At 42.0% G+C, this 19,682-nt stretch overlaps 1 protein-coding gene across 2 annotated transcripts in view; it reads left to right on the top strand.

Moving 5' to 3' along the window:
• Positions 1 to 1,219: 1,219 nt before the first annotated feature.
• The window catches only part of IRS2 (insulin receptor substrate 2), a 43,449-nt gene continuing 24,986 nt past the window's right edge, over positions 1,220 to 19,682 (top strand). The window contains exon 1 of one of the 2 annotated variants that reach the window (XM_020970058.2): positions 1,220 to 6,023. In XM_020970058.2, the coding sequence (XP_020825717.1) occupies positions 1,853 to 6,023 (4,171 nt within the window). In that variant the 5' untranslated portion in view covers positions 1,220 to 1,852. The remainder of the gene's footprint in view (positions 6,024 to 19,682) is intronic. The other variant, XM_020970059.2, reaches the window with a different exon arrangement.

Raw genomic sequence — 19,682 nt, 5'->3', positions numbered from 1 at the left:
GGAATGAAGCTGCTATTGAGCTTCATCTCACCGTGTGACTAATTTTGATGTTCGTAAACAAGCGCCAGCCAGGCTCTCTCCAGGGCCACCCTTTACAGACAAGGGGAAGAGAGAGACAGAATGTTAAAATAAAAAAAAAATACTGAGAGCTCAACAAAAGTGAGGGCACCCCGACCCCAGAGACCTTCCACCCTAGACCCGTAAACAAACATGAGCTGCGCCACACATTCTCCTTTCCACCGAACGGCTAATCGGCAGCATAAACTTCTCAGAAATATTAAAGAACGGCTTGCTTTTCCGGAATTGGGGTCGGCGCTGGGGGAGAGTGCCGAGAAAGAAGTCCGAATTCGTCCACACCTCCTTTCTTCCCAAACGAAAAGATTCCATGAAGCCGGAGCCGCAGCAGATTTGGAGTGGGGGGCGGGGGTAGAGTGTGAGATGCATTGGGGCTTATTCGGGGGGATGCTTCCCGCCCCCCTTTCCCAACCTATTAGCTAGCTGTGTCTGCGCTTTGATCTCCAAAGAGTCCCCCCACCTCCTCCCCATACATGCTTTACAGTATTTCCTTTACAGCGGAAGTGTGGGGATAATTTAATATATTCAATAGCAGGAGTGAAAGGTCCGTCTCGCCCCCCCCACTTCCTCCCCCAGCTCCCCTTTCCCCGCCCCTTCTCCTCTCTCCTTTTTCACGCCCTGGGTGGCATTTCCTTCGCGTGCATCAACAACAAGCCTCTGATTAATGAGGCACTAGAGCTGGCATTTCCCCCATACCCTACGCCCCCCTTCCCAGTCCCTCCATCTCTTTACCGTGTGTGCGGGGAGGGGAGGGGAGCTCAGAGCGGGGGAGGGGATAGGCGGGAAAAGAAACAGAAGGAGAAAGGAGGAGAGAGAGGAGGAGGGAGGGAGGGAAGAGGGGGGGGAAGGAGGGGTGCTTTACGGCCCGCCTTCTCTCTCCTCCCTTCTCCCTCCTCCCGCCACCCTCTGGCTCCCCCTCTTCCCCCCCCCGCCTCCACCCCCAACTTCCTCTGCGTGGTGCTCAATTGGTGCTTAGGGCCGTCAGTCCCCTGGCGCTGCACCCAATGCGGGGTGCGTGTGGGGGAGGAGTGCGGCTCTCTAGCCCCCTCTTTCCCCCCTCGCCTTGCGCTCGTGTGTGTGCCTGCGTAACGCAGAGTCACATGTTGTTTTGCTCTTTAGTTCAGTCACTCAGTGCGCGATGTGTTACTCACTGTTCAGCTGGGACCGAGACAGGCAAGAGTCGCCGTTGGCGGCGGCAGTAGCACCAGTAGCAGTAGCAGAGGCAGCAACCCCCGAGCCACGCCGAGGGATTCGCCGCTCACCGAAGCAGCCCAGAGCGCAAAGAGGCAGCGGCAGCCGCTGTGGCGGCGGCGGCGGCGGCGGTAGTGGCTGCAGCCCCGGCAGTAGGGACAAGTGCCGCCGCTTAACCCGGAGCAGCGGACAGCCTAAACAGTGAAGGCGCCTGCAGTCCAGAGACGGGGTCTACAGTGTGCTTTTTAGGGCAGCCTGAGATACTGGAGAGAGAGAAGCCGCGGGAAGTTGGTGAAGGTGGGGGCGGGAGTGGACTGTGATCTGTGCATCATTCGGCCCGACCACCAGAGATAACCGAGCATCCGAGGGAAGCCGGCTCGGCTCATCTTCCGATCGTTCCTTTTTTTTTTTTTAAACCTTTGGGGAAAGAGACGCTTTCAATTGAGTGAAGGGAAGCCATCCCCAACCTCCCATCCCCAAATCACTCCCCCTCCCCAAATCACCCCTCCCTTTGCCTCCCCTTCCCCCTCCCCCTGTTGCCTTCGCGACTGGATTGGGGAGGTCAGGACTGCACCCTCCCGGGAGCATGGCCAGCCCGCCACTGAACGGGCTCCTGACCCCGGCGAATTCCTCCAGCGGAGGAGGAGGCGGCGGCAGTGGTGGCGGCAGTGGCGGCGGCACCAACCTGAACAACAACAACAACAACAACAACCACAGCGTGCGGAAGTGCGGCTACCTGAGGAAGCAAAAACACGGGCACAAACGCTTTTTCGTGCTCCGGGGCCCTGGGGGTGGCGGGGAAGAGCAGAGCGGTGGGGGGCCTGGGGGGCAGCCACCCCTGCCCGCGAGGCTGGAGTACTACGAGAATGAGAAAAAGTGGAAAAACAAGTCGGGGGCCCCGAAAAGGGTGATCGCCCTAGACTCCTGCCTCAACATCAACAAGCGGGCGGACGCCAAGCACAAGTATCTGATCGCCCTCTATACCAAGGACGAGTACTTCGCTGTGGCAGCCGAAAATGAGCAGGAGCAGGAGGGCTGGTACCGGGCGCTCACCGACCTGCTCAACGAGGGCAAAGCCGCTTATGATTCCAGCACGCTCTACCCGCACTGCCTCTCGTCCGGCGCCTCGTCGGCCAGCGCCTCGTCCTGCAGCGCCTCCCTGCCTGGCTCGGGCGGCAGCGGCTCTTTTGGGGCAGCGGCCGAGGACCTCCACTATGGGCTGATCACCCCGGCCACCGCGGCTTACCGGGAGGTCTGGCAGGTGAACCTGAAGCCCAAAGGGCTGGGACAGAGCAAGAACCTGACCGGGGTGTACCGGCTCTGCCTCTCCGCACGCACCATTGGTTTTGTGAAGCTCAACTGCGAGGTGCCGTCGGTCACTCTGCAGCTGATGAACATCCGACGCTGCGGCCACTCGGACAGCTTCTTCTTCATCGAGGTAGGGCGCTCGGCGTCCACGGGCCCTGGCGAGCTCTGGATGCAGGCAGATGACTCAGTGGTGGCCCAGAACATCCACGAAACCATCCTGGAGGCCATGAAAGCTCTGAAGGAGCTGTTCGAATTCCGACCCCGCAGCAAGAGCCAGTCCTCGGGCTCCTCTTCCACCCACCCCATCAGCGTCCCGGGCACCCGGCGTCATCACCACCATCATTTGGTCAACCTGCCACCCAGCCAGACTGGGCTCCTTCGCCGATCCCGGACCGACAGCCTGGCCGCCACGCCTCCCGCCGCGAGTAACCCCATTGCGACCCAGGCCCCAGGAGCTGGGAAGTGCAGCTCTTGTAGGGTACGCACGGCCAGCGAGGGGGATGGCAGCAGCGGGAGCGGAGGAGGGGCGGGCTGCAGGCCGGTGTCAGTGGCCGGCAGCCCCATGAGTCCCGGCCCGGTGAGGACTCCCCTGAGCAGGTCCCATACTCTGAGCAGCAGCTGCAGCGCCTCCATGCGACCTAATAAGATGATGTTAGCCCCTGCAGGAGGCTCCCTGCAGCACAGCAGATCCACGTCTATGCCGGTATCCCATTCGCCTCCGTCTGCCACCAGCCCTGGCAGCCTGTCCTCCAGCAGCGGGAATGGCTCAGCTTCTTACTCCTTGCCTCAAGGACAGCATCCACATCCACACCACCTTCACCTCCACCAGGGCCAGCGGCCCTCTAGTGGCAGTGCTTCTGCTTCTGGCTCCCCCAGTGACCCAGGCTTCATGTCCTTGGATGAATATGGCTCTAGCCCTGGGGACCTGCGGGCCTTCTGCAGTAACCGAAGCAACACTCCTGAGTCTATAGCTGAGACCCCACCAGCAAGAGATGGTAGTGGGACTGAACTATATGGATACATGACCATGGAGAGACCCCTGAGTCTGTGTGGCCGAAACTACCGAAGGGTGTCCGGGGAGGGGGCCTCAGACTTGGACAAAGGTCACAGAAAGAGGACTTACTCTCTGACCACTCCTGCTCGCCAACGTGCAGTACCCCAGGTGTCCTCTGCCTCTCTTGATGAATATACTCTGATGCGGGCCAGTTTTGCAGGCAGCTCAAGCCGCCTTTACCCAGCCTCATCTCCCAAAGTGACCTACAACCCATACCCAGAGGACTATGGGGACATTGAGATTGGCTCCCACCGGAGCTCCAGCAGTAACCTTGGAGCAGATGATGGCTACATGCCCATGACTCCTGGAGTGGCCCCACTGGCAGGGGGCAGCATTGGAAGCTGCAAAAGTGATGACTACATGCCCATGAGTCCCACCAGCGTCTCTGCTCCCAAACAGATACTACAGCCACGGATGGCAGCAGCCTCCCTTGCTGCAGGTGCAGCCTCCCAGGCAGCCTCATCAGCAACAAGCGGTAGAGGCTCTCCACTGAATGGCAGCAGCTTCAAGACCAGTTCTCCAGCTGAAAGCTCTCCTGAGGACAGTGGGTACATGCGCATGTGGTGCGGGTCCAAGCTGTCGGTGGAAAGCTCTGAGGGCAAGCTACTTCCCAATGGGGATTACCTTAACATGTCCCCTAGTGATGCTGGAGCTTCTCTCACCCCACCTGACTTCTTCTATGACTCAGTCCCCTTGCCTGGTGGTGGAGAACGACCCAAGGGAATCCCAGGCTGCTGTTACAGCTCACTGCCCCGGTCCTACAAGACTCCCTGTCCTCGAAATGGGGATAGTGACCAGTATGTCTTCATGAATTCTCCAGTGGGGAGGAGGATTGTGGAAGAGGAGCAAGAGCAGCCGAGGCTGCAGCCACTGCCCGCCACGGCTACCCCCTGCACCCAGACCACCAGGCCCTTTGTGTCTAACGGGGACAGCCACTCCCAGCCTCACCACCTAGTGCCTTCAGCAGTTAGGCAGAGTGGCAGTAGCAGTGGCAACAACAGCCGGCCAGAGAGTTTCCTCATTCAGCGTTGCAGAGCAGTCCGGCCAACTCGTCTGTCCCTGGAGGGGCTTAGAACCCTACCTAGCATGCATGAGTACCCTCTGCCACCTGAGCCCAAAAGCCCAGGTGAGTACATCAACATTGACTTTAGTGAGTCTGGAGCCCACCTCTCACCACCTCCACCTCCTCTGCTGACCTCAGCAGCCTCATCATCATCGCTACTCTCAGCTAGCAGCCCCGCCTCTTCGATGGGCTCAGGTACCCCTGGCACCAGTGGTGACAGCCGGAGGCGTTCTCCTCTCTCTGATTATATGAACCTTGGCTTTGGCTCACCCAAGTCACCCAAATCTGGCACTGAGGGTGGTGGCTCTGTGGGCTCTTTGGATGCCTTGATGTCCCCTGAGGCCTCCTCGCCCTGCCCACCACTGCCAACACCACCTGCCTCCTCCTCTACTTCTTCCTCACAGCAGCAGCAACTACCACCTCCACCACCACCGGGAGAGCTATACCGCCTGCCTCCAGCTTCTTCTACCTGCCACCCAGCCCCTGTTTCTTCCTCCTCTCCGTCTTGTCCCCCTGAGTCAGGGGATAGTGGTGACTACACCGAGATGGCCTTCGGCATAGCTGCCACTCCACCACAGCCCATTGCAGCCCCTCCGAAGCCAGAAAGTGCCCGGGTGACCAGCCCTACATCTGGTGTGAAGCGGCTGAGTTTGATGGAGCAGGTGTCTGGTGTAGAGGCCTTCCTGCTGGCCAGCCCACCCCCAGACCCACACCGGGGTGCCAAGGTCATCCGTGCTGACCCACAGGGTGGCCGCCGACGCCACAGCTCGGAAACCTTTTCCTCGACCACTACTGTGACCCCTGTGTCCCCGTCCTTCGCACACAATCCTAAGCGCCACAACTCGGCCTCTGTGGAAAATGTCTCTCTCAGGAAAAGTGGCGAAGGGCCCAGTGGCAGTGGTGGTGAGAGTCTTGGAGGAGGTGAAGAAGAGCCGTCTATGTCTCCCCACCTTCAGCAGCCTTCGCTCCCTCTGCCACCTCAGCCCCAGCAGCTGAGGTGGACCCAAAACCAATCTGGAGCGTTAGTCGGTTGCCCTGGGGGCAGTACCTCTCCTATGTGTCGGGAGACATCAGCAGGCTTCCAGAATGGTCTCAACTACATTGCCATTGATGTTAGAGATGAAGCTGGCCTATTGTTGCAGCAGCAGCAGCAGTCTGGAGACAAGAATACTTGGGCCCGGACCCGTGGCCTGGGTGGGCTCATCAATGGTGGAAATGGCAGCAACACAGGTGGTTGTGTGGGACCAGGCTCTGGACCCTTGCCCACAGCCAACACCTATGCTAGCATTGACTTTATGTCCCATCATCTGAAGGAGGCTACAGCTGTGAAAGGTGAGACCATCTTTGCTTTGTAATTGGGTGCAAAGTGGGGGGAGTAGCAAAAGGCAGGCATGGGGAACCTGTACTGCCTGAACTCTACTCTTTCTCATTCTTAATAACTTGACCTGAATGGCAAAAGCCCTGAATTCAGCTTGGTTTGTTTGACTTTGGGCTCCTGTATGGGCCTTTCTGCCAGAGTAAGGCCTTCCCCAAAACCAGGAAAACAGTTAATGTGAAGGAGGCTTAAAAACAGTGATATTTTCATTTTTCCATCCAGGTCATTTCTCTCCCTCCCTCCCCCCAACACTCCTCCACACAGATTGAAAAATCCAATCTGTTAACACTACGAACCTTTCTTGCGTAAAACAGCACTATTTATCTTTTTAGTGACTAGAACATTATTTGGAAGGTCTAAATAAGTCCTGCTTAGACTTCTTCCTGTTCTCACCTTCCCCTGGATTGCAGTACTCTAGACTGGATACATGTTAATTTTTTAAATGTTACTTAAAAGTTTTTTTTTTCTTTTTGGTGTTTTGTTTTTTTGAAAATAGAGTACAGAGAAAATTTCTTTAGAAAGTTACCGACCATTTTCCCTGGGTGACAGGGTGAATAATTGATTAGCTTATCAAATAATTATTAATTTAATTAAACTTTTGTATAGAAACTAAATGATATTTTCCACTATCCAAATTATTTTTATCTGTTATAGAGGAATTTTAGTGAATCTGCACGAAGCACAGAATGTGAAACAAAAACATGGGTTTTGTCGGTAATAGTTGTATGAGGGTTCATCATGGTTCTGGGAATTTTCTTCAAAGGCCTGTGAATAGTGATGTGTAAACTGCAGGTGGCAGTTCATTCTAAATATGAAGGCATGGTAATTGGCTTGTATGTTGGAGTAGAGCTGAAATACACAAAGCTTGAAGACAAAAAGAAAGATTCAAATGTTGGGTTTCTTTTTTGATTCCATAGCTGTTCCTTTGCTGAGGTGCTGGTTTTTAGAGGCATGTTTTAGGTTTTCCAGCAGGGAAACTTGAACAGGACCAATTGAATATTATAATTGATGAGGTTTTTTTAATTTTGTTTTGTTTTGCTTTTTGAGTAAACAACTAGCAAGCATTGCATTGGATGACTAGGCTGGCAAGAGGTCACATTTATCTCTTTCTTTTTTGTCTCCCTAACAAGAACACATCTAAATCTAGTAGGCATTTTATGAAATAGTAGTAGTATTTTAGAAGATTTAGCTATAATCATAAAATATGTCCCCCTCTCTGCCTCCCCATGTTAGTTTTCTAGAGGAAAAGCTATTTCCTCTTTCGGAAGTAAGTCCAAAAGTTGAGTGACACAATAATTGAAAAATAATAAGGACTTTTGGAGACTAATGAAACTCAGATAAAGTTGATGTGTTAGACTTTTTCCTATAACATCATTCATTCACTGAAGGTTATTTTGTTGTACAGTGTACCAAACAAATATTCTAGGTAGTTCTGCCAACTTTCTGAAGGGAGTGAAAGGGTTAGCTGAAAATTTGCATAGAATATATCAATAGAGCAACAGAAATAAAGTCCCTGTGTGTCTTAGTAGGTATATTTTGACACACAAACTGTAAAAGTAACAATTTTTGCCCAGACCTGATTATACTAAAATAAAACAAAAACAAGAACAAAACACAAACACACACAAGCTGAAGAACTGATAGCTTTTACTGTTTCCGGCCTGTCCCTGAAGGGGAGGAGCAGGGTAATAAAAACCTGGACTGGATTCAGGTGAGGCCCTGGCTGTTGGTTTCTGCCTTCAGTTTACAGGAGGTATTAGGGTTGGAGTCTGTTCATTGAGTGAGCTCACTGAAGGTACAGGGCTTGAGAGCTATCTGATGAAGCAAATTTGATTCCAAAATATGATTCTGATTCGTGTATGATACAGTGCCCTCTTAGGGTTAATAAAAATGGTAAACAGCCTGATACTGTGTGTTTGGAGACCAAGCTTAGCCTATTTTGGATAGTTTTCCTACCTGAATATCTCTCTCTCTCTCTCTCTCTCTCTCTCTCTCTCTCTCTCTCTCTCTCTCTCTCTCGCTCTCTCGCTCTCTCTCTCTCTGTCTGTCTGTCTGTCTGTCTCTCTCTCTCTCTCTCTCTGTCTCTCTGTCTCTCTGTCTCTCTCTCTCTCCCTTGTGAAGAATTTATTGCTTTCAAGTTAAAATGCTATGTATTTTGTATCCTTCATAACTGAACAGTTTTTTTGGCTGGCAGTTTTCGTAAGTATGTGTGTGTATGTCTATTTGCATACACCCTGCTTGGAAGCAGGTTAGCCAATTTCAAGATAAATAAAAAAGGAGGCTTTATATTAAATGAACCTATAGTGAATTAACTTGTAACACAAGGAATAGTAGATTAGGAAAGTACAAATGTTTCATCTTTCATTATTAATGTAATCCATAAGTAGTGATCTATTGAGCCAGACCATTAGCATTTACAAATTCACAGAATAATCCTCTGTGTTGATTAGAATTACATATGAAAAGTGTTTCTGGTTCTTTTACATAAAAAGGCCATAACAGCACAAATGCCTTCTAAGAGTGTGATTTATAGAAATGCCGTTGTAGGATTAGGGGGAAAAAAAGGAATTGATCTTTTACAGTGAGCTAAGAGGAAGGAGTGCCCTCGATCACATTGGATTTTAGCCTTAATTCTTGGAAGTGTTTAATATTTGTGCAGAACAACTGTGCTGGGTATAGAAAAACGGTATCGATTGAAGAAAAATACCTTGGTGCTAGTTATATCCTGTTTACTGTTTGCATAAGTAGTAGCACAAAGGGTGTGTATCATTGTTTGCTTGTGTTTGCAATGGACTTTTACTGGATCACCAAAGTTCATTGATAAAAGCTTTAGGTAGGCAGTTTTTTTTTAAAGTGGTATAAATGAAAATATGAATTAAAAATAACTGTGTAATTGTTTTAAAGAAGAAATGAAATAAAGGTCACCCACCTTTTGTGTGTGTGCAGGAACACTTGTTTTCATTCTGTTATCCATCTGGATTTTTATTGGATCAGAAATTTGTTATTGCTTTTAAAAAACTATTGATTTGTGTAAACTTGACAACCAGATGTAGCAAAATTTGTACAGTGGCTTATACTGGCTATTAAGAAAAATTAGTATTTTAGCTTTTTTTCTATTCTTGGAGGGCTTCTCATTTTAAGATTTATTTGAATATTCTAAAACAAATTTGACAAGAAATACTGCTTAAAGTAATATCTGATGTCAATTTTTCAGGTGGATTTGTCTAAAATTTATTTGATAAAGAGTATATCACATGATGATTTTAAAACCAATGGTTGAGTAACTTTGGTATGAAAGAAATGCTTGCAAGGGAACAATAAAGGCACTACTCTATTTACATTTAAGAGGAAGTTGTACTTACTGAAATATCAAAGCACTTGAACACTTTCAGAAGTATAATGAGCTTAGTTGACAAACCAAATAACCTTTCTTTTTTTTTTTCCCTTGGTTTAGTTGGCTAGCTCTTGTCATAACAAGATAATACTGGTGTAGAGTTCCTATCCCATTCCCAGGAGTAGACAAGTAAGGTGCTAATGAAAACACATGCACCCTTTCTTGAATGAAAGTCACATGACTGGTTCTGTTTCCTTTATTGAAAGGGAAGCCTTTACAAAAATAGTACTTCATAGTAGGCACATAATCTGTTCCATAGAACACTGAATTAGGTATCAGGAAGCCAGGTTTCTAGTTCCTGCTCTGTTACTGAATCACTGTGTGACCTTAGGGAAGCTACTTAACACTTTTTTTTCTCAGTTTCTCCATCTGCAGAATAGGGATAATAACTTCCCTCCACTTAACTATCTCATAGGCACAGTTGTTAGGGTAAAGGAGATAGATAAAAGATATCAGGGCACTTTAGAGTTCTTTCAAAGAAAGGTGGGATCTCAATCCAAGAATTCTGTTGCTACTTCTACTTATTTAAACACATACACACACACACACACACACACACACCCTATCAAGAATTCACAAATATACAAAGAACTGGTACATTGTTTTAAATGAGCACACAATTTCACAGATCTAAGAAATATTTTTAAACCTGTGAAATTGTTTGCTCTTTTAAAAAATGCACCAGTTTTTATATAATTATATAAGCATATGCATATATGTATATGTATGTATATGTGAATATACATATATCTACATATGTATATGTGAATACACATGTACCTACATATGTATATAGATAGATTGCTTATCTTTTGAGTTTTGTGTTTAGTTTTTGAAATGGGGGAGATAATACATGTGTGACAAAGCCATTCATTAAGAAATAGGTGCTCTATCTATTTTAAGGTACCAAACCTCCTGATATTGGTGTTTTTCATTGTTTTTTATTTAACTTGAACGTTTATTTAAAGATACCATTAATGTTAATTCATTAGTGTTCCAAATTACACCTCAAAATAGATCATTATGAAAACTATTTTCTTACTCTTGGAGCTACCTAAAGACTTTAATTTTTATTTCAATTACCCTTTATAATTACTTCTTATTTAAAGAGAGGCTTTCCAGATGAGCATGTATGTTAAAGCCTACATTGTTTTAGTAGTGACAGTTTGTGTTTAGGAAAAATATACATTTGTTTTACTAGTGGCAGTCCAAGCTGTTATGAGATACATTACAACAACAATAACCAATTCCTCAGACTTTCCATTGCCTCCATCATTCTTTGTTCACTTTGGTATTTCATTCTTTTGGGCTGATTAAATGAGATTGGTCCCTCAGTGCACCGTGTTTTGACTTGTAATGCTGTGCTCTTTGGTTTTGCAACAATGTAGGAATATATCTACATTTTAACATCGCCTTCTATCCAAATTCTGTTTTAATTGAAAATTGAGTCTTTAAAAACATTTTATTAACGTTAATCCAGACTTTGTTGTTGTTTTTAAGAAAAACCTAAAACAAGGTCACGGTTTTCCAGCCATACCAAAGCATAATGGTTTTTCTGTTAAAATACTCACTAATGCATTTTCCACAGAAACATAGTTCCAAGAATTAGTTAACTTTTGGTATCAGATTTGGCAGCTAAAGGGAGTTTTTGCCTTTTTTTTGTAGCACAGAATCAACTGTTCCAGTTTCACCTTAAACTTAAGGGAAAATGTAACTTTAGTCTTTTATCTACATTACCAAATAGAGTTTGGAGGAAAAAAAATCATTCAGGGTAAAATAAGCTTTTGTGGGCCCACCCTTCTAGGCAAAGTTCTCCAGTTAGGTCCTAGTCAGTCCACAAACCAAGTTCTCTGAAGAATTTCTGTAGTATAGACAAGACTAAAAATAATATGTGCTTCTAATTGAAATTAATATAAAGTATTTGAATTTAAAAGTGCCATGAATTGTGTAACCTGACATCTTCAAAAGCAAAATTTAACTCAAAATATAAAAAAAAATACATTTTGCAGGGGGGAAAACCCTAAACATTTTCCATTTTAAGCTTTAATTTACACATTATTAAAAAATAAAGTCAATGCCATCTGAAATGCAAAGCGGGGTAGGGGGTGCTGGACATTAAAGTTCCTTTTTTTTTCTTTATATTTTAAGTTATATTTAGTTTGAATGTCCATTTGAAGACTGTCATAGTTAACTCTGAACCACTTAAGATAAATTATTGTAGACAAAGTTGAAGGGTGGTTTGTTCTAAAGTGAACCAGCAGAGTCATTGCTCAAGGCAGAGGAAATGGTTAGGTTGATGGTTGCTTCTGATTACTTGATTTCTTTCAAGATAGCTACAGAGAGTAACATTGACTCGGCTCTAAGTAAAATACATATAGGAATGTATGTTTAAACAGAGAAAAGATTTGGAGCATATTTTATGCACTAAGCTTTCCCTCCCACTATCCATAAGAGAAAATAATGTTAGATAGAGCTTGCCATACTTATTAACGTAGAGAATTTCATTACATTAGAATGCTGCAGGAAAATTAGGCTGAAACTAGTATGTTGTGTTCTTACCCTGCTCATATTCAATTTGGTCATTCTGATTTATTTTATTAACTTGGGGAAATGTTATTTTGTATAATCCAGGTGCTTACTATGGGAATTAGAATAAGTGATAATTTTTGACTGGCAAACAAATCCTTTAAACTTTGATTTATTGAATTTTAGAATACTGTAATTGGTGCAACGTGAATGTTTTTGTGTGTATTTTAGGTAATCATAAACTTTTAAAAGTGAGCTATGTTAATTTTGACATTCTGTCAGTTTTAGTTAATTTGGACAGTATATAATTCTTCAAAGTTCATTTCGCAGGCAAATAATTACTTTTACTGTCATTTGCAAATATAGCATCTTCCAAATGGCCTATATCATTATGGAGTAATTTAGAAAGAGATAGGGAATTGACCTGTAATTTCATTTGAATAGAGAACATCTAGGTGAGGAAACTACCACTTACATTGCAGTTTGACACCTACTCTTCAATTATAGCCTATAACCCAATTTATAGGGATTGCCCAGAATACGAACAGGCTAAATGACTTGCCCAGGGTCACACAGCAGTCGCGAATCAGAAGCTGGCCTTGAACCCAGGTCTTTCTGACTTTAAGGCCAGCTCTATTGACTGCATTCACTGCCCCTAAGCCACTGATTTATTTACGGATTTTAAATTAACCAAATTATTTATAAATTTTCCAGAAACTGTATTCTTAGATTGATATTTATATATACTTATCCTCATTTGAACACACTTATATAAATTTAAAAAGCAATCCCACAGGAAGAAAAGTAGTTTTTGCTGTGTTCTAAATACAAATTCAAAGTGATAAATTGATCAAAGAAGTAAATAAAATAGATTATTTTCTAAACTTGAGATTTTTTTTTTTGTGGCAAAGGTTCCTGTCATGATAATCTGTTTCATCATCACATTAACAGTTATCCCAAAGCTTGTGCAATAATCAATTATACTTCAAAGTTTTATTGCATAATCCTAAAGTTTATGTATGGGAAAATATGTTCTCTCTTGTAGTGCATCAAATAAGCTGTTCGTATCTATCTACAAATACGCCCCCAAATGACAAGTTTAAAAACAATCCCACAACCTTTTGGAGAATGTCTTTTGTTTCTGAAGGAATGCTATTGAGTTTAGCTGTAATGAAAGATTTACTGATTTCTACTCACAAGCTTCAGATTTTTTCTATTTTTTTTTTGGCAAAAGAACTGTTAATGATGTTTCTAAAATTTTACCTTAATAAGTAACTGTTCAATAGCATTAACTTGACAATCATCAAGTAGTTTGGAGTTATCTACTACATTAGTTATTTGGAGTTATTTAGTATATTATCTTTGGAGCTTTTTACTATGTTATATTTAGAATTATCTACTACATTAATTATGTTGGAGTTATTAGCTACATTTACTTGTAGTAAAATACTGAACAACTCTGAGTAGTAAGCATGGGAGGTATCCTTCCATGTATTTTGTAGATGTGTAGACTGAGGTTCAGAGAGAATGACAGACTAGTAATGGAGATAGAACTGGAGTCTCAGTCTTCAAACTTTTAGTCCAATTCTCTTTCTACAGTGTCATGCTGCCCCATAAATTATATGTGGTCATCTTAGAAGATTCATACCGTATTATAATATCCACATCACAGTTTTCCTGAGATAGGGATGTGTGTGTGTGTGTGTGTGTGTGTGTGTGTATGTGTATGTATGTGTAACATTGGCCATTTATGCTTGTGTATGAAGACATAAAGATTCAGGGGAGAAAGGTAAGAAAGTTTCTAAAACTTTTGGAAGAATTTAAATAGGTTATTCAGTTTGAAGAACTTGCTTTAATATTTCTAGGATTTCATCTAGGATTTCATCAATGGAATTTTAGAAATGGAAATAAAGACATGTCATGTAGTTAGTGCCATATTACAGAGTAGAAAACTAAAACCCAGAGTTTATGTGACTTTCCCAAGCAGTAGGAAAATTTGTACGCATTAAAGAGAGTGCCTTGCACTCTCTTATAATGACTAATAGTTTCTTGATTTTTTTCAGGGTAGACTTTGGAGCAAGTCAGGCATTTGTAGAAGCTCCTTTATGACCCCTCAGTCTACTAGAATAAATTGCTTCTTGGGAATGGATAGAAGGTACCTTCTTAATTAATCCAGAGGAGGCTAAGTAAAGTGACAAGTTTTTGCACAGAAAGTCTCTGGCTAATTTTAATAGTGCCCCCATAACACAAAAATGAAGTGGAGATTTCTCAAGCATCTAAGTAATTTACGCAATGCAGACAGCCAAATATTAGGGATAATTCAGTTCCAAGAACCTTCTTAGAATAGAACTAGGTAGACATAGCTTAGGTTATAAATGCAATAACTAATAAGCTCTACTCAGCGTCTACTCAGTTGGATTTTTTGTTTGTTTGGAGTTGTTCATGTTTTTCAAGGCTAATTTATTATTTCAAATGAAATACTTTATACCCTTCATTATGTCTAACTCCTTTAACGGTTTCTTAAGATATGAGTCATTAACCCATTCAGTGATGGGTTATTGGAAAACTAACCAATTTAGAACTTGCCTGAGGATAGATAAATAACCTATCATTTTTTTAATACTACTTTATCTCTTTGTGAGTTGATAATTCTACCAAAACTTGTGTTATTCTTAAGAAAATAAAGAGAAATTGTTAGCCAAGTTGAATATATGAATTTAGCATGAAAACCAATCTCTAATAATAGTCATTATGAGAATAATATTCCTTTTAGAAATACATGCTTTTGCCAAAGCATAAATAACTAAATAAATGAATAAAAGTGAATGTTGTATGTATAGAGAAAAGTGCCTAGAAGTCTCCTATATGGACTCTGTTTATTATAGATGACTCAGTGTTTTGTTTACGTTAGCTGTCAGTCTCTTCAGCATCCTAGAAGAGAATACTTCCTTCCTAGCAGATGGCAGCCCCAGGGCCATGCACCTGCCATTACAAGCAATACACACTAGTAATCTACCCCAGCATCACTGTTGACAACAGGCTAATGATTGGAGACTGTCTGCCTCACAGGGTAAACAAAATAGGGGGATATTTTTCCCCTTCAGTAAAAGTTATTAAGGTAGCGATAAAACTTTTCCTTTCCTGGAAAAAAAGGAAATTTCTCCTGGTAGTGGATTTATTTACTTTTGAAGCTGAATAAAAGCAAATTAAAGGAAATAAAGATGTACTGTAAGTACACACGCACCCAGGTCTCTTACAACGACACAGTTTATTGATGTGCAATCTTGCTATCTCCAGAGTGAGGGATAGAGTTTGTGGAGTTATATACACTGCCCAGCATTGTGATATAGGGTCATTCTAGAAGAGGGACTGAAATCTATTTCATCATCACAAATTCCCTTCTCTGTTGTTGAAGAATCCTTCAGTAAACCTAGTTCTGAGTTACACTACCATCTGTTACTGCCATGCCAAGGGACCAGCTTATATTAATGTGGGACTCCCTGGCTTTTATTTCTTTCAAGTTTTCAAAAAGCACTGATAGACTATATTAGGGGTTAGGGGGGATGCAGAGTGGTGGGAGAAAAAAAGGTCTTTGAAATAGGCCAGGATGTTCTTGCTAAATTTAAAAACTACCCAAATATTACCCGGAGTTTTTGGAGTATTAAGCAGGATTAGGTGATGTGTGGATTAAATGTTGTGTTGAGCAGCTTGTTTTTGTTTAAAGAAGTTAGAAATGGAGACACTAGGGCTCTCGTTTATTGCCCAATCACAAAGTTTCTGAGACCAGATTTAGCAGAAATTCCGTAGAAAAGCAGAACCTAATAGTCAACTTCCCATACCACAGGCCCCTAGGCATTTTTTATGGTAGTATCAGCATTACTAATAAAATATCATCTGGTAAATGCTCACTGTAGTATTTATATCTTATTTTTGTCTTTTTAAAATTCATCTAGATAATGACCTAAGGTAAATGCAGAAGTATAGAGATTACTACTGCAAACACATCAGGAAGCTATTCTAGTGGTAATCTTACAAATTGGGTCAATCAAAAATTCTACACTTAAATTAGTTCTTGTGTTGACCTTCTAGAGAGATTTAAAATAAATACACGATTTCATTTAAAACTTATTTAGGTATTCAGTGAAAAAGTAATTTTGCTAAAAAGGAAAATAGTTTATTTTTCTCTTTTTTTCTGGGGGGTGGGGGTGGGTAGGATTAGGCTTCACAAAGGTACATATGTATAAATCTATATTCCATGAAAATTCTTGACAACTTAATACTATCTTCTGATGAATGTGAGAAAATCAAATAAAAGCAATGTATAATTTGCTATTTATTATAAACAAATGGAAACTCTGTCACTTTGCTATTTGAAGCCTAAAAAAATCCAGTGATGGCCTTTTTAAAATGAAAAGCTTTAGTTTTTTCACAATTTCTGCAAATTTGTAAAAAGCAGACTTTTTTTGGATAAAGCTTGTGTTTCTTTCAAAGCTAAGGATATTTAAAAGTTCTAGTCATATCAAAGGATTATAATATTGATGTGAAAAAGCCCTGGAATGCTCAGACTCACTTTTAGCCTTACTTCTGAAGCACTTTGTATTAAGGAGTTGAGTTTGTCAAAGTTCATTACAATATTTTTTCATCTTCCTATCCTTTATTTTTAATTAATTTACTTTTAACATTCTTTTAAAATTTATTTTTAAATTTTGAGTTCTAAATTCTCTCCCTTCTTCACATGCCCACCTACTGAGAAAGCAAGCAGTATAGTATAGATTATCCATATGAAGTCATGCAGGATATATTTCCATATTAGCCATGTTGCAAAAACAAACAAACAATAAAAAGAAAGAAATTAAAGAAAGGGGAAAAAAGTATGCTTCAACTGCATTCAAAGTTCCTCAGTTCTCTCTCTGGAGGTAGATAGCGTTTTTCATCTTGAGTACTTTGGAATTGTCTTAGATGATTGTTTTCACAGTTGATCAATTGAATATTGCTATTATTGTATACAGTGTTATTCTGGTTCTGATCACTTCACTTTGCATCAGTTCATATATGTCTTCCCAGTATTTTTCAGGAGCCATCCTGCTTGTCATTTCTTACAAAACAGTGTATTCCATCACAATCCACAGCTTGTTTAGCTATTCTCCAATTGAAACACATCCCCTCAATTTCCAATTCTTTCCCAACCTCAAGAGTTGCTATAAATATTCTTGTATATATAGGTCCTTTTCCCTTTCCTTTGATCTCTTTGAGATAAAGACCTGATAGAGATAGTGCAGAGTCAAAGGATATGCAGTTTTATCACCCTTTGGACATAGTTCCAAACCGTTCTCCAGAATATTTGGACCAGTTAACAACTCTGCCAGTTCATTAATGTATCTATTTTTCCATATTCCCTCCAGCATTTATCTTTTTCTTTTTCTTTCATGTTAGCCAATCTGATAGATCCAAGTTTTTACTTTTTAGAGTTGTTTTAATTTGTATTTCTGTCATCAGTAGTGATTTAGAGCATTTTTTCATGTGACTGTTGATCACTTAGATTTCTTCTTCTGAAAACTGCCTTTTCATATCCTTTGACCATTTATCCCCTGGGGAATGGCTCTTATATTTATGAATTTGGCTCAGTTCCCTATATATTTGAGAAATGAGGCATTTATCAGAGAAACTTCCTGTACATTTTTCCCCAGTTTCCTGCTTTCCTTCTATTTATGGCTGCATTGGTTTTGTTTGTTCAAAAGCCCTTTAATTTTATGTAATCAAAATTACGTATTTTACTTCCCATGATCTTCTCTGTCTCTTGTTTGGTCATAAACTCTTCCATTATGCACAGATCTGATGGGGACATATTTCCATGCTTCCTTAATTTATTTATGTTATCACCCTTTATTTCTTAAAGACAGCATAACGCAAAGAAGGAACCTAGAATAAAAGCTGAGACCTAGGCTTGAGTTCATTCACTAAACATTGTAGCTGTGGTCCACCATTTAGCTTCTCTGAGCCTCAGTTTCCTAATCTGTAAAATAGAAAAGAATACCTGCATCACCTACTTTATAGGACTGTTGTGGAAGAAATGCCTTGTCATCCTTAAAATGCTATATATGTGAATTATTATTAACAATGCTATTAGTAGTAGTAATAGAAAACCAACATCAAATATGTAACTTCCTTAGACCAAACTGTGTTAATTCTTTCCCTGTTCCTTGCTTTATCCAACTCATGAAACACCTATAAAAGTTTGAGGCCCCAGGTAGTGGAGTTCTTACCATAATGATTCCATTTATATTCAATTTGAGGATTTTTACATTTGCAGGTATTGGAAACCTTAGACCTTCAGTAAGGGTGGGACTCTGTTCATATGAACCTGTTACTTAGTCAAAAAATATTATTGTTCACTCTGATATTTCACACAACCATTTATTTTTCAGTGTCGATAAGGAAATCCTGCAATGTAGTATGAATGTGCATGGATGGAGGATTCTGATCCCTCAGTGATAATAATTACTGTGTCTAAGTATAGATGGGAAATAATAACCTTTTACTTTATAATAACAACCTAAAACCACCTCTGTTGCTCAGTCATTTTTCAGTCATGTCCACCTCTTTGTGATCCCATTTGGGGTTTTCTTGGCAAAGATACTGGAGTGATTTGCCATTTCCTTCTCCAACTCATTTTACAAATGAGGAAACTGAGGCAAACAGAGTTAAGTGACTTGCCCAGAGCCATACATCTACTAAGTGTCTGAAGTTAGATTTGAACTCAGGAAGATGGGTCCAAGCTCTGCACTCTACCCCTTGTACCACCTAGCTGCCCGAAACTAGCTATAAAGGCTGTCTGTAGGACTTAGAACACTTTTTTTCTCTTATCACCTGATTTTTTCAGTATTCGTTAATCTTTTGTGTAAAACATTCACAAAATCACAAGTGGATTAATACTCTGATTCTAATTAGTAATCACACCACTGTGATATATAAAATATTGATTTTTCTATAATCTGATGATGCTGAGGTATGAATTTGTTCTATTCTTTTAGCAGACTTATACATGTTTATATATCTATGTGGACGCATACATGTGGATATAGGCATACATATACATATGCACACACAACATCCCTCTTCTCATTCTGAGTTCCATATGACAGTGCTTCTATGTAGTCACATATTTTCCTAGACAAATAAAGCGAGAAGGAATCTTAGAGACATTAAACCTCCGCTTTTGAATATGGGGAAACTGAGGCAAAAGAAGGTCCGTGATTTTTCCAAGCCAGTCCAAGTCTCCACCTCATTCTGCTCTCTTGGCTTCTTACCCTTTGCTGTTTTTACTCTAGCATTGCAACTTCTCTTAACTTCATGCCTGTAGTCCCTTATCCTTGCCTATCCTCTGACACCCATGTGGAAGTGTGTGTGTGTGTGTGTGTGTGTGTGTGTGTGTGTGTGTGTGTGTTAACAAGCCCTAGGAATTTTTACCCATGCATTGCTTCATTTTTAGCAGTCATGAGTTTTTTTCTTCCATGAGGAGGTGATTTTCTTTTTCTCTTTTCCATATAACTGTATCAAGGAATACCATGTGGTCTCAGTACTTTAAAATTCTTATTTAATCCTAAAACAATTCTTCTAGTAGTTAGATGATTTTGTCTATTTTGTTATTAGTTATTTCAATCCTTTCCACTCCTCCTGCCTCCAGGCCTGGCACTCT

The sequence above is a fragment of the Phascolarctos cinereus genome, unplaced genomic scaffold, assembly GCF_003287225.1.
Source record: "Phascolarctos cinereus isolate Bilbo 61053 unplaced genomic scaffold, phaCin_HiC Scaffold_7;HRSCAF=346, whole genome shotgun sequence".
Classification (NCBI taxonomy): domain Eukaryota; kingdom Metazoa; phylum Chordata; class Mammalia; order Diprotodontia; family Phascolarctidae; genus Phascolarctos; species Phascolarctos cinereus.
The sequence above is the reverse complement of the archived record's forward strand: the minus strand, read 5'-3'. Positions and strand labels throughout refer to the sequence as shown.